Source organism: Poromitra crassiceps (genome assembly GCF_964638095.1).
Source record: "Poromitra crassiceps genome assembly, chromosome: 4".
NCBI lineage: Eukaryota > Metazoa > Chordata > Actinopteri > Beryciformes > Melamphaidae > Poromitra > Poromitra crassiceps.
Genome location: NC_139626.1, coordinates 38,967,724 through 38,983,401, shown reverse-complemented (window position 1 = coordinate 38,983,401; position 15,678 = coordinate 38,967,724). Strand labels below are relative to the sequence as shown.

General features: G+C 42.7%; 2 protein-coding genes across 2 annotated transcripts in view; one reads left to right on the top strand and one right to left on the bottom strand.

Annotated features, from left to right (window-relative positions):
* Window positions 1-710: 710 nt before the first annotated feature.
* Window positions 711-3,849, bottom strand: exoc1l (exocyst complex component 1 like; the record flags this gene model as incomplete). The annotated part of the gene is made up of 3 exons (XM_083634508.1): window positions 711-977; window positions 3,148-3,335; window positions 3,729-3,849. 3 exons carry the CDS (start codon window positions 3,847-3,849, stop codon window positions 711-713), a joined length of 576 nt encoding a protein of 191 aa, XP_083490634.1.
* An 8,563-nt stretch (window positions 3,850-12,412) lies between these two features.
* The window catches only part of LOC310774531 (circadian locomoter output cycles protein kaput-like), a 30,956-nt gene continuing 27,690 nt past the window's right edge, over window positions 12,413-15,678 (top strand). Inside the window, exons 1-3 of the mRNA XM_083634616.1 lie at window positions 12,413-12,546; window positions 13,887-13,975; window positions 15,112-15,171. Of these exons, the coding sequence (XP_083490742.1) occupies window positions 13,959-13,975; window positions 15,112-15,171 (77 nt within the window). The 5' untranslated portion in view covers window positions 12,413-12,546; window positions 13,887-13,958. The remainder of the gene's footprint in view (window positions 12,547-13,886; window positions 13,976-15,111; window positions 15,172-15,678) is intronic.

Sequence of the window (15,678 nt, the reverse complement as noted above, 5' to 3'; positions counted from 1 at the left end):
GGAGGGGGGAATATGTTTGTATACATGCTTGAATGTATGTGTATCTATCTAGCCTATATGGTTTTGTAGATGTGGTATTTGTATCTTTGTTCTTTTAAGTGACATTGGAAAATCTATAGCCTAATAAAAATTTGATCACAAAAAAGGAATATTATAGTGATACCATATAAGATTGAAAATACCACGAAGTAAACTCACTATTGAGAACCACAGGCACACTATTTACAGTAGGAATAGTATAATGATAACATAAAAATTATTATCAAAGTAAACTCACTAGCGAGTATGACGAGTCATATAGGATATATATAGGCTATATAAGCAAAACACAAATGCTGAACTCTGTTTTATTGGTTTTGCATTTGCAATTTTTTTTACAATTACATTATGGCAACAACAGGTTTAAGGATCCTTTACATTCAGAGTTAAACAAAAAGACAAGTAGATTACAGAGACAAATATCAAGTACCACAGAACTTGCATTAGCAGTGAAGATGCCTGGAATATTAATCTCAGCTCAGCAAGACAAAAGCCCTTAATGGAAGACAAACCACAAGCCTTCACTCCATCCAGACCTCCAGACACCAATAAACATACCCCCCCCCCCCCACACACACACACACACACACACTCTCTCTCTCTCTCTCTCTCTCTCTCTCTCACACACACACACACACACACACACACAGAATCTCTCTTCCTCTCCGTTCTCAGTCCAGGGGCACGGGGCACATGGACAGACACACCAGGTTGAATGCGTAGAAGCAGACTTGCATCAGAACCACACAGTCCCCTCTGTTGGAGTAGAAGGAGGTGGGCTTGATGTAGGCCCAGTCAAAGTTGAGCAGGGTCAGCGCCCCCTGACAGTGCTGCTCGCTCAGGGCCACCAGGGCGCGCACCAGGGCGTATTTGGCCGAACAGCTGATGGCGGTCACTGAACGCACTGTGTCAAAGTGCAGCAGGAAGCACGGGTCGTCCTGCAAAAGGAATTGGCCATCTTTGTTGGTCTTAAAATGAATTCAAATTAGTCAAAACAAAAAAGACAGCCAAGGCTGTAGAAATAAGTTTTAACGGATAAGTATTTTTCAACCCTATTTTCATATACCTGTTTATGTATAGTTTTTGAAATCGGTCCATTATTGACCAAGATCGCTTCACTCCCGCTTCTCACATATGCCCCTCCTGCCTTGGCAGCCTGCACGTTCATCGACTAAACAAGCTTGTTTTTGCAAAGGACACAGGCTCAGATTGTGTAAAAGAGAGAGAGAAAACACTTGTATTTACGTTGCAGCAGCGTGTTCACCCTCTATCTGCTGCTGTCCGTCACATTGAGATAGAAGCCCCCTTTGTCCCCCTGCTCTTCAGTTTGTAATCTGTATAACGTTAGGCCGGCTCAAATAAATACGAGAGGCCATTGAATTCAAATGCATCGTCCATATTGTCGAAATCAGGTAAATATCCAACTTACAAAATCCTTCAGCTACGCTGTTACTCCGAGCGAAACATGGCGGCTTGCGCCACTACAGCTGAACTCTCAACTCTTGTGAGACTCCCGCGAGACTCAGGTCCCACACACAGTCCTGATCTGGGATCAGCAGGCATGGAGGTCAGAGGCGCTCTCACTTCTGTCTCTATCATATAATAAGGATATGAGCCGGCAGAAAATAAGCTTTTTACAGGACGTACGTGCACGGTTCCCACATGCCCTATCGGCCTCTGTTCCAGGCCCTTCTACGGCACGTTCTTGTTCAATGCTGCATCAATTTCAGACATTTCTGTTCTTGGTGACTAGTTTAACATAACAACAATAAGATAAAAATTATAGCTGCTGCGCAGCAATGTGTCGTGGCCGGGCAAGTCTCAAGGCTTTGAGCTATTATGACATCACAATTGCTCGAGTGACATCAGTGATGGCATCACAATTGCTTGACTGACTGATGACATCACAAATACAGCCTAATTGCCAATAGATAATTAAGGCAATTAGGCTATACAGGGGGCAGAATTCAAAGTTTTGATGCACTGTGGGCTCAATTTTTGACTAATCGAAAATCTGTTTGATACTTTTGTGTAGGACAGTCGATGCAGATGCTGAAGTTCGGTGTCGTTTGAAGAAGAAATGTGGGAGGAGTAGGGTTTAATTAGTTTGACAGTTTTTGCAGTTTTGCAGTCTTTAGACTTCATAATTGGCCATAGGTTGCATTGTACAAAAGTTTCTCCTCATTTGGGCGCACATTTTGGTGAAAGTTGCAAAGCTGTAGCACGTATGCCTGATTTTTTAGGAATTTTCAAATTCTGAAACTTTAGACGGTCGCTGTAGTGCCACAGTTAGGACTATTGGTGCCAAATTTGCGTCAAAGACGTTTGGCATGGCATCTGCAGGCCTAGCTGTATTTTGAACAGGAGAAGAGCGTTGTGGATGTCTGAGGTGAGGAGATGACTACTACATGTTGTTGATAAATGCATGAATGATGTTGTTAGCATTGACCACTATTGAGGTGTCTGAATGATGTCTCCAGATTACGACATTATTATCGATGTGTCTGTGCACAACAAATAGATTATGCTTGTTTCTTTGTTTTGTTTGTTTTTTTAATTCAGAATACCCTATGACACACACAGACACAAAAGAACAGTGAGACATTTAAACAATAATTACATAAGTTACAGTTTGAAATTATTAATATATATTTTGAGATGCAGTAGGCTACATTGCTTCATCACATCACACCACAATATTAAGGAGTGAAACCCAAGATTCCAGCTAAATAGATATGTTATGGTGTATGATTCAAAGGATTTTTAATGGGAAAATGTATTCTATCCAATATCCAGGACAGGATTCCTTTTCTTAAAACCTATAGGAAATCAAGCAGCAAGCCATGGGACACTTGGTTGTCAACTGTTTATGTCTCTTAATACTGTTTATATCTTCATATCTGTTAATATTTTGGACTCTTTTTATATTCTTTATATCTTACATTTGTTTATATCTCATATATGTGTTCTTATTTATCCTATGTTACTTGCTCACCAACCACACCAAGTCAATTCCCTTGTATGTGGAAAACATACAGTACCTTGGCGAAATCAAGAATTCTGATTCTGATTCTGAATCGGCAACACAATTGGAGTGAAATCTCTTACCACATCGGGGTCCCGTCCATCCACAAGATTCAGGTCTTGCAGGGACCAGACCTCTGTCCTCTTGTAGGAGTCCTGAAGAGTGGAGCGCTTGGTCTGGCTCTGGGACTTCTTGGATGTGGACTTTGAGCACTGAGACTTCTGACATCTCACTATACACAGCTGCACAACTGCAACTTTGGTCTTCAAAACTGCAGAGCAACGGGCAAACAAAAACCGTTTTCTCCCCCCAAGTAAACAGGTGCAGTGCAGCAGCAGAGATGCTACTAGCCTGTTTCATACAATCGTACAAGGACATAATGTTCCTCACATATACTTAGTGGCTTCTCTACAATCAAATCCATCTTGATATGGCTTTATCCAACAAAAATATACTCGAAAAACAAAATCACATCTACAAAAGAAAACTGTAATGTCATAATTAACATTTTCTTCCTTTCTTTTAACACGTAAGAACTAAATATTTCCCATCAATTCATATCTAAAGTCACAGACACAATTTTGCATTTTTATATATACAGTGTTTATGATTTTATACTCTGAGAATTAGTTGCACATGTATCAGATGAACAAAAGCTGCCCACCTGAGACACAGAGGAAATGTCTTCCCTGCGATGGCTCTTCAATCTCTATAAACTCCACCAGCCTCTGTCCTTTGGGTCGGAACAAAACTCTCTGCATCTCCTCCCTCAGCAGGGACGACATCGCTGGAGAGAGGTGAGGGGGGATTGAGGGATACGGACAGATGGACGGACGGATGGATGGACGGACGGAGCGAGTGTCAGCAAGAGGACGGATGGATGGAGAGAAGTGGTGAGAGAAAGAGAGAGTGACACCAGAGAAGACCTTGAACCTGGGGGAGAGAGAGAGAGAGAGAGAGAGAGAGTAGTGATGACGTTTTCTCTGGTCAGAAAAACCCACAATTACGTGGTTGTGTAAGTGGCATGAGCTCCCACTCTCCACACACGCACGCACGCATGCACACGCACACGCACACACACACACGCACACACACACACACACACACACACACACACACACACACACACACACTGCAGTGGTCAGGGTTGATGATCCATGTTACTATCTTTCATATTATCTTCATACCAACAAGCCCCAAAGGGACGAGGCAATAATTAAAGGCCAACCTTCCCATCAATTTACCCTCACAGTCTCAATGAAGCTGCTGCCTGGCCATCCCAATATTCATCGCTTCTTGCAAAATATGGATCTATTCGTTTTTCATGTTCTGCAGTGGCATGCAGCTGAGGTGATGCATGTAGTCTGGTGGGATGTGATTATGTGTTCCGTTGCTGCATGTGTGTGTGTGTGTGTGTGTACACACACACACACACACACACACACACAAACACACTCTCTCTCTCTCTCTCTCTCTCCCTCCCTCTCGCTGTCTTCCTTTCTCTCTCATCCACACTCACGGCACTCAGTCACATATAGAGGTAGCTCTAAAAGGTGGCGCAGCGCCAAACACTTCTCTGTGATTAAATGTTTGTTATGGGAGGAAAAGGATGTCCCATAGCACTCTGCCAGTTTCCATTATCGGTAATTCAATCTCTGAGAACAGCTACTAGTGGTCTGAACCACTTATGAACCGGTACCAGTGGTCTGAACCACCAGTGGTCTGAACCACTTATGAACAGGTACCAATGGTCTGAACCACTTATGAACAGGTACCAGTGGTCTGAACCACTTATGAACCGGTACCAGTGGTCTGAACCACCAGTGGTCTGAACCACTTATGAACAGGTACCAATGGTCTGAACCACTTATGAACAGGTACCAGTGGTCTGAACCACTTATGTACAGGTACCAGTGGTCTGAACCACTTATGAACAAGTATCACTGGTCTGAACCACTTATGAACAGGTACCAGTGGTCTGAACCACTTATGAACAGGTACCAGTGGTCTGAACCACTTATGAACAGGTACCAGTGGTCTGAACCACTTATGAACAGGTACCAGTGGTCTGAACCGTTTATGAACAGGTACCAGTGGTCTGAACCACTTATGAACAGGTACCAGTGGTCTGAACCGTTTATGAACAGGTACCAGTGGTCTGAACCACTTATGAACCGGTACCAGTGGTCTGAACCGTTTATGAACAGGTACCAGTGGTCTGAACCACTTATGAACAGGTACCAGTGGTCTGAACTGTTTATGAACAGGTACCAGCAGGGGTGGACTGGGATTAGATAGTTGCCCGGTTAGTGGACCGGGCATTAGATACCAAGCAGGCCAGGCCGATACGGGCCGACGCGCGTGCCGGCGAAAAATGTGGGCCGTTTGAAGCCCAATTTGGGCCGTTTGAAGCCCAATTTGGGCCATTTGAAGCCAGATTTGGGCCGTTTGAAGCCCAATTTGGGTCGTTTGTAGCCAGATTTGGGCCGTTTGAAGCATAATTTGGGCCGTTTGAAGCCCAATTTGGGCCGTTTGAAGCCCAATTTGGGCCGAGTCCAATTTTACAATGAGATGCACCCACTTTAACCCTGAATAAAGTAATAAAACCACTAGTAAACCAGTAGGCGGCGCCTGGCCTGCTGTTCAGTGAGTGGCCTGACTGCGAGCACCAAAAAAAAAAAAAAAAAAAAAATTCAGGCCAGGCCACCGGCATTTGCCCGACGTGCCCGATTATGCAGTCCGCGCCTGGGTACCAGTGGTCTGAACCGTTTATGAACAGGTACCAGTGGTCTGAACCATTTATGAACAGGTACCAGTGGTCACTCTGAACCACTTATGAAAAGGTACCAGTGGTCTGAACCATTTATGAACAGGTACTGTACCAGTGGTCTGAACCACTTATGAGAAGATACCAGTGGTCTGAACTGTTTATGAACAGGTACCAGTGGTCTGAACCACTTATGAACATCTACCAGTGGTCTGAACCGTTTATGAACAGGTACCAGTGGTCTGAACCACTTATGAACAGGTACCAGTGGTCTGAACCACTTATGAACAGGTACCAGTGGTCTGAACCACTTATGTGGAGACACTTTGCTAATTTGTTAATTTATATTACACTTCTTTAGACATCATGGAGTCACACAACAATGCGTTACTAGATGCACTGGAAGGTGGAGGCAGCCTAACTTGTCAACACGTTAGTTGTTTTTTTTGTTCCAGTTAGTGAGATGCAGGTCAAAACAACTTTTCCATAAGCAAACCACACAGCAGTGAACACAGCCAGAATGGCTGATTTGATTTGTTAGCGGCAAATCGTATGTCTCCATTAGATTTGTCACATTTGTGAAAACACAGCTAAGTGCTCCACTGTTGTTGTTGTTGTTGTTGATGATGATGGTTTTTGCCGGTGTTCACTTGAAAGGCTTTTTACCTCTGAGATGGAAAGATGAGAGGAGTAGAGAGGGAAGGAAATATGAAAGTGTTGAATCTCATGAATAATACAGTGAGGCGGGCCCATACTCACTTGTCATAAACTTTGACCCCGGGTCTAACTCTGTGTTCGTCGGAAGGATTCTGGTCAGCGTGGTATTTGGAGATGACCATGGATATGAGGGAGTAGCAGAGCGGGGGGAATTTGAAGTTGTTTTCTGGAATGCAAGAGAATAAAAGTCCCAATGATTTCCCGGTTTCATTCCATGGAGAACATTACTGTGACCTTAATGTCCATATCTGCATTTAATATATCTGATGCTTGAGCATTCTTATTATCCATGGCTTTTGTGGAAGTCATGCATGTGAGTAACTGTGAAAATCACTAGACTGTAAAAGCATGGCAATTACAGTACTTTACTTAGGTGTCAATTGCAGGTTTATTTGATTTAATACCAAAACATCAATACATGCATAGCAAATATCACAGCATCCCAATGCACTGGAGGGGTTTGGAAATGTTCCTGCTAAAATGGAAACTGAATTGACACATTTCTGATACTATTAACGGATTGCATCACCTGGCCCTAAATAGAACTATACTGATCCAAATCTATGTTACATACGTACTTCAACAAACTCTCCATTAAATCCACAAATTAACTGGACTTTGTTTCACCAGAACTATGTTGCCAGGGAACAGTTTGGACTCAAGTTTATTTCCTGTCAGCAACAAGGACCCTAAAAAGAAGGATAAGACGTCAGCATTTTTCAATGCTAATATGCATTTTTCAATCAAAGGTGAAATGACACAGATCTGATGGTTTATATTGGGACTTAACCTGCTCGCCCCATTCACTTCAATAGAACTGAACCCAATGCAAAATTCGAACGCTCTGATCTGAGGACTTATCCTTCTTTTTTAGGGTCCTTGGTCAGCAACAGGAAGTAAGGCTAATAGGGCCAATTTAGAATGTTTATGTTAAACGGTCTATACACTGAGATTGTTTCGTTTTGTGTGATGTTTTTCTACAACAGGGACTCTTTCATTTCAATAATGGATAACAAGGTTATGAAACGTAATACACCTTTTCCAGGGTAGCTGTTGATTAATTGACACTATTTAGATTCATATAAGTTATTTGTGTTATGCACTGCCCTGCTAATGACTGAATTATACTGAATTATTGATTGTTAAGTTTGATAGCCTACAACTGGATTGCTTCCAGTCTGCCTGTGATTTCCAAAAGTGTGATTTACTGTGGAGCTGGAGGGGATGAGGAAGGGGAGGGGGCGACGTGTACACTATGGTGGTGAGGGACGGGGGGATGGGTGCATGATTACAGCGGATTAACAGCAGGTGTATATGGAAGTAATATCAGAGGAGATGGTGGAGGTGGAGGGAACTAGAGAGGATGAGGAGGACCATCTCTACATAACACTGGGATACGTAAGGAGGAAGAGGGAGAGGAGGACAATGCTGAAGAGGAAGGACGGTTATGACAAGGAGAAGATGCTGGAGAAAAGCAGTCAGTAAGGGAGAGGAGAGCGAGAGCCAGGAAGAGCTGAGGAAGCGACAGAAGAAGAAACGGGAGAGGGGGAGCAAGAGAAAGGCCTGCTGAAAAGAGAAGAGAGAAGAGAAGAGAGGAAGAGGATTGGGGAAAGGGATTATAAGGAAGAGAGAGAAGCTGCACGTGCGGGGGTATAATCACTCCAAACCATTTGTCCACAGAACTAATGTATTGTGTGAGCGTTATGTGATGTATCGGAGGATGAAACAACCAAACTATTGTGCTAACTGAACAAAGTGACCTTCTTGACCCCCAGGCCCATTATAATATGGTTTTGCCTGAGGACCAATTAGTCTTGATAAGTTGTATTATCTCTTGAGAAAGATTTAAGAAAGGCAAGCTGATTAGTGATCACAATGCATGACCAAATATAGATGCGACGACCCTCCCACTCGCCTGGCCCTGTCTTGCAGGAGCCTAGTGTTGGGGTCATTAGGCTGATTGTGTGCACCTGGGCCCAGTGTACTCAGACCATTCAGGGGCTCTCCCTCCTCACCAATGCACCTTTTGTTCTTTTGTTTGTAATCATTATTGTTGTTTTAACTTTTACTTTGGCACATTAAACAATATTCCTTATGGTATTCTCAATTTGATTGACAATTAGTCTAAAATAGAAATATAAATCTTAAGTGTGTTTAGGCCCACAACAGTCCACATAAACTCCATGTACCTAATTGTACTTACCAATACTATGTGTTTCACAATATAGAACACACCCTGTGCTCACATCCCACACCTAAGGTCAGGGTCTGTATCCCACTCCCACCCTGTGCTCTCATTGGCACTTTGTAAACTTTGCTTTCAAAAATGTTTTTTACCAAAAGGTTCTACCTTTTTATATAAAGTTATCTCCATGAAAACGATAGGGCTGTATGGAAAGAATAGAGAAATATGCTATGTTCATTATGAAACTTCACATATTATTCCCATGTCTCACAAAATAGGTCTCCAATGTCAAAATAAGCAATAGTGTGAACTTCAGAGGGGGGAACCTCAACACAGTCGAACGTCACGGCCTGTGGAGCCTGTGATTGGGTGTCGATAAAAGGGGAAACCCCTTGTCTCAAAAGGGCCATCCCAGTGCTTCACTGCACCCGCTGGCCGAGAACAATGTCCAATTCACAATCTCATTCAATAAAACACAAGCCGTGTTTCCTAATGACCATGCCCAATGAGAAGAACGTGTTAAATTACATCGGAATAATGTGGCGTCGACGAAAGATATGGTAAATAAATGACAACGAAATCCATTTTAAAATAACAAGTGGCAATCGCTTTTAACAATTGAAAGCACGCAATAGTTCTTAAAAGAACAAACTGAATTACTGTCTGTTTTGCTCCCGTCTCTCTTAATGTGAATTGTGAAATAATTTGTTGTCCAAAATACAGAATTGTTACCATATAACCTTTCATCCTATTATGACTATTCAACATGATGAAACCTAGTAACTAGGCGTCACTAGAATCGGTGGCTAGTCTAGCTGGAAATGGCACAAACAACAGATCCCTCTGAAGATCACTCAGCGATCTCCTTGCTTCTGCTGCTACTGTACCTTGCAAAATAGTGCGCCCTACCGTCTCCATTGCGCATGACTGTACGTCGTAATATGAAGTAGGCCTCCTATTTTTCCTCCCCAACCCGGAGTCCTGCCCCCTACCTCCCGATGCAACGTATAAATAAGCAAAACACGAAGCCTGCAATCGATTATTCGGGAAGGTAAGGCTTTTTTAATACATATCCGACGCAAATAGCGCTCGCCGATTGTGTGCTAGCACAGGCGGTTGTTTGTGTTTGACGGTGTTTTTGGCGTGCGGAAGCGGGCGGACTGCAGCGGAGGCTCGGGACTGTTTCCGCACGCTTGAGGGAGAGCAAGGCCCAGTGACCCACATTCGGCTCAGCCAGTGTCTACGTATGTGTACGCGTGGGCGAGCGTGTGAATGTATGTCAATGTGTGTGTATGTGTGTGCGTGCGGGAGTGTGTGTGTGCGTGTGTGTGTCTATGTGTATGTGTGTGTGTACATACATCTGCCGCGAAAATGTTTCGACCGACGCTGGTTTTAGATGTTTTACTGCGACCGACAGGTTTGATTCCTTTGGTTTTTGCCGGGATCGGTCTCCGTGCCGATGTTTAGTGGCAGTTTTCTCGCGGCGGCTGATGAAAAACGGTAACATTTGAGAGATTATTTGTGCTCAATGTCAGTTGTTGCGTGACAGCTTGAGGCAGGGAGCCAGCTTGATATTCCTCGGGTTTTTTTCCGCAGAAATATGTCATGATCACGTACCGTAACTATGCCATTTCATATTTGATTGTATTGCGGAAGGAAAGCGGATCAGTTAAGGGCATTGGATCATTCAGCTAGCGTTACAGAGGCAGTTTTGCTCGGTAGCAAGCTTAGTTAGCTCGCTAGCTAGCTATAGAATATGGTCTGCTCTCTTTGGTTGTTGTATAACGTTAACGAACACCTGTGGCTCAAAGAGGCATTTTACTGTGGGTATCTTTGGCTTTTTAGCTGTCTGTTATACACGATCACTATTGGGATAACATTGCTAATACCACCGTTTATGGTGCATTCATTGGCGAAGCTGCAGAACGGCTCAAAAGAGAGAGCACGATGTAATGTGGCCCCAGTTATTATTGGCTACTCGGGGTAACTTACTGTAGGACCTCCTTGAGAAGAGGGTTCAACTATATAAATAAAACAACAATGTAAATTTGCTTTTAATTCATTAAGTGGAAATGAGTGCAATGAGAGAATGTGGCAAGCTGATTATTCTGCTCATAGATTTGACTGTAACGTTACCTACTTTCTGCGTACATCAGTAATAGAATTCATACCAATTCATATCAAGAATCCTCTCAGATGGGGTCCCTTGATACAACCATTGACACAACACATACAATGGGGGGGGGGGGGGGGTTGTTGCCTATCTTGTGGCGGAGACTAAAAACGCCTTTTCAGGCTACACATACCTCTACCCCCTTCTTGAACCAACCATTCTTCTATATTAAAAAAAACCTAACTAATGCCTAACTAATACCTTCACATATTGACAAATGCTGTGTATTCCTTTTGAGGGGTCTTGGTTGATGTCGACTGTGTTGCATTCGTTGATTTCCCTACTGTTGACAAAATGTACAATTGTAAGTCGCTTTGGATAAAAGCGTCTGCTAAATGACATAATAATGTATCTGTTTGGGGGTTCAAGCTTGGGAACCACAGGGTTGAGATGTACAATCACTCATAAATTTTGTGGTTTGCACTTGCAACTACCGACATATTTACATAATCCCTATTCGCAAGCAGGGCCTCTAGGTAAATTTGAATGCATTGTAAATGTGGTGAACTCAGGCTTCGGTGTGTGTGAATGAGTCTGGGCTTTTGTATTGCAGGTGTGGCCCTCACGTGACGTAAAATTTGTCAGTTCCTAGGAAGGGAATAGGACACCAAGAAGAAACCCAGCCTTGCAAACGGAGACAAGTTCCCAATAAGTAAGTTGACTGTATTTTACCACCGAATTGACCTGGGTCATTGTGCTCCAAAAGAGTACTCGGAGTACTCATAAGCCTAATAATTGAGTAATGAACGCTTGTAACTATTTTGGCTCATTTGTTATTACTTATTAGAATTAGTTGTACCAAAACAGGCAGCCACACTATTTCTTGGAGGCAATATTAAAAAAAATTGGCAGCAGAGTCTGAAATTAACACCTACCGAATAATACCAAATGGTGCTGTTGTATGTTCGGTGACCAGAGGTTGAAACGCGTTGCGTCCCTTGTGCCCTTGTCTTTCCTTGAAGATGTACATTGTATTAACTGAATAAGTATACCTGTACATTACTTCTTTATTAAATTCTTCTATAAGCACCAAGAAGCTCCCTTTTTCTATTTACTGTATGTTCGGTGGAGAAATAAATAATTGTCACCTGCCACACACTGACCAGTAAATTGTTGAGATAACATTTGAATGCATTGGTTATTGAGTTCTGCTGCTGCACTGGAGAATTACATTAATAACATGAATTACAAAGTTCTATCTGGTTCTGTACATGAAATAGCACTAAACATGGGAAGGGTAACAGATTTCTATGAACAATGTTATTTTGGCCAGTAAAAATGATTCTTAGCAGATACTTTTTTCGTGTTGAGACAATAAGTTAGAAGTTTTCCTGTATTAGACTTTTTAAAAGTATTCCAGTTTTTGACAAATCCCCGACCCCATTAAAGTTACACTCCCAACTGACCTAATGACCTCCTGGTGAGCCCAACTGACCTAATGATCCCTGGTGACCCCAGTTTTCTCCTCTGGCTTCTCTCGCAGGTTTTCTTGACCACCATGTTCTGCCCATAGTCTGGAGCTCCTTCACGACCCCAATGACCTCAACGCCATTTTTTATCCTAGAGTCCGTTTTGACTACGACCGCTGAGAAAAGAGGAGGAACTGACCGCACGCATAAGCTGCCAGGGTTCCTACGCAGGTCTGTAAAGTCTGGAAAAGTGTTAGAAATGAATTTGATCATTTCCAGGTCTCGAATGGCTTAGGAATTGAAAAAAAAACGTCTGGAAAAGTATGGTGAATGTTGTGGTTCAGGTCCGATACACACATAATTATAGCTTTTATGTTGTTGTAGACCCACTTTGAGTCCCATTTTTGTTGATGTGAAGAATAATGTTGTAGAGATGCTCTACAACTACAGCCGCTATCAGCATGCATTATATCAAATGCCGACCGAAATCCAATCCATTCAAAGGTCTGGAAAAATATGGAATTTTAGAATGGAAACCGTGTAGGAACCCTGCCAATCATCTCACATATCCTGATATTTGTCGCCATGAAGAGCAGTCTTCATCTATACAGTGACCTAGTTAGCAGGAACAGATGTCTATCTGCTTAAATCATATTGAACAACGTCCAGGCAAAGTCTACAAAACAAATCAAGGTCTGGAAAAAGTATGGAATTTTTTAATTGGAAATATGTGGGAACCCTGAGCTGTAGTGAGGTGAGAAACGACCATACACACACGCACACACACACACACACACACACACACACACACACACACACACACACACACACACACACACACACACACACACACACACACACACACACACACACATACACAGAGAGAGAGAGAGAGAGCTGGGCTCAAATTAACTTATGAAATAGTTTCAGGGTTTGCCATGCAAACCTTCTGTCTTGGTTAAATCTGATTACCATATATGTAGACCTATTTTTGACTGCTCGTTAAATATTGCCAATTTACTGTGCTCACCTACTAACCTAATGTTTCTTTGACAAAAAAAGATGGTCTTTTCCTCACATCAATTGAGACATCTGTGTTATGATTCAGAATTTAGCACAATCCTCACTAAGATCTTATCCGATGCAGTATATAAGGAATTACCATAGAATGTCAGTTGGGAATGCAGGTAATCCTGACTAGTGTTGTACATAGAAATACTGGGCAAAACATTCAACGTGCCCGCTCATTCCCAAATACAGTTAAAAAAAAATTATTGTATCAACAAGGATTTCCCTTCAACTCTACATCACTCTAAAAACATAGCTTGGCCTATTCCCACATTTCGTTCGCTGGAGCGAGATCAGTTAACTTGTCTGCCAAGACGTGTGTATTTGTGTGTGTGTGTGTTTGTGTGTGTGTGTGTGTGTGTGTGTGTGTGTGCGTGCGTGCGTGCGAGTGTGTGCGTGCATGCATGTATATGTGATTTTGTGAATGTGTTGGAGTGAGAGTGACGAATGGAATGGTATACATACAGTCAGTGAGTGTGTTTTCTTTCTTTCTTTCTTTCCAGGTGTGCTTCCAAATGCCTACCTCACGCCTAAAGAGTCAGTCACTGCAGCTACGGCCCTGATCAACAACCACCATGACATCTAGCATAGGGTATGCTACAACACACACACACACACGTGCATGCGCACGCACACACTATAGAGAACATTATAGAGTACATGAACCCTCACAATACATGTATAGACATGTACATGTAACGGTTTGCCAATTATACAAGGTTCCCACGGGTGCTTGAAATCCCTGGGAGTTTGTGAATTTGAGGGGGGGAAATCAAGGCCTTGAAAGTTTTTGAAAATAGACATGGGTCATTGAAAGTGCTTGCATTTATATATTGTGTGCAAGAATAGAAATGGACGTTCTTTCTCATTATAGCAATTGTCAGTGTTGTAACAGTAATTCACCTTGATCTGTGTCTCAAACTATACCGCGTTGGGTCCTTGAATTTGAGGGAATCGGGCCTCAAATGGACGTTCCCCCCCTGAACGCAGCTAGATAATGTTTTTATTGTCATTACTATTATTCTCCCAAACATTCCAATGCAGTGTAGGAGTGTTATTGCTAATTTTGCTTAACAGTTTTAGTGTCCCGCGGTCTGCTACGTGCAGTTTCACAGGGGTTTCCACCTTGTTAAACATGGAATCCTTCAGGAAACACTGACGTCTTGTAATATTTTGGGAATGAAAATAGTCCGATTTGAAGATATTGAACACAACTACCACCAGATCACAAAATATTGCCAGTGTCCGTCCGTACAGAATATCGGTACTGGCCTTCGAAATGCCATATTAGTCGAAACCTTGTACATTATTATCCTAAGAACATGCCCAGTGCACAACACATTCCTTCTCTCTCTCTGTCTCTCTCTCTCTCTCTCTCTCTCTGTCTCTCTCTATGTTTTTTTGTGCGACCCAAAAATAAACCTGCTCCTGCTGGTATGTAGGAATCCTCTCATTAGCCAACTTCCGTCATTAGCTATTATTAACAATGTGTCTCTGCTTTCTAGCTGCCAACAAACGTGTGCACACACACAGACGTACACACACCTCCCCACACACACACACACACACACACACACACACACACACACACACACACACACACACACACACACACACCCACAGACATACACACACCTCCCCACACGCATACACCCATAAACACACAGAACTCAAAGTGAGTTGTGAAATACTGTGTGTAAATGTTTGTCTCCGTCTCTCCTTTCATAGGGATGATTGTAGCATCTTTGATGGGTTGATGGAAGAAGATGAAAAGGACAAAGCAAAACGGTGAGCTAGATTGAGCTAGGTTCATCAATCATCATCCTTATCCTAAAAAAATAATAAGGTGTGGCGGGGATTTATCTCTTGCCCAGATTCCAGTCCTTTCACACACACACACACACACACACACACACACACACACACACACACACACACACACACACACACACACACACACACACACACACACACACACACACACACTTCAAAATGAGTGTGGAAACTCACTTGTGGTAGTATATCCATATATAGGGCTGTGCAATAAAATCAATAAGCCAATAGACCTTATTCGCTAACCCCGGACAGCGCCATATTGTTGACATACCGTCCTGCAGCTGACAACTATAGTTACGGCCTTATTGTCATTTCTGTTCCATTACGAAAATAGCGATAGTGATGACAGCAATAAAAACCCCAGAGTTGTTGTTTGTATGCTGCCGTTAATGCCTGTAATAATAAACAAAAGAAAAAACGAGGTGAACAGACTTTGCTGTGAGGAGTTGTCAGAAAGTT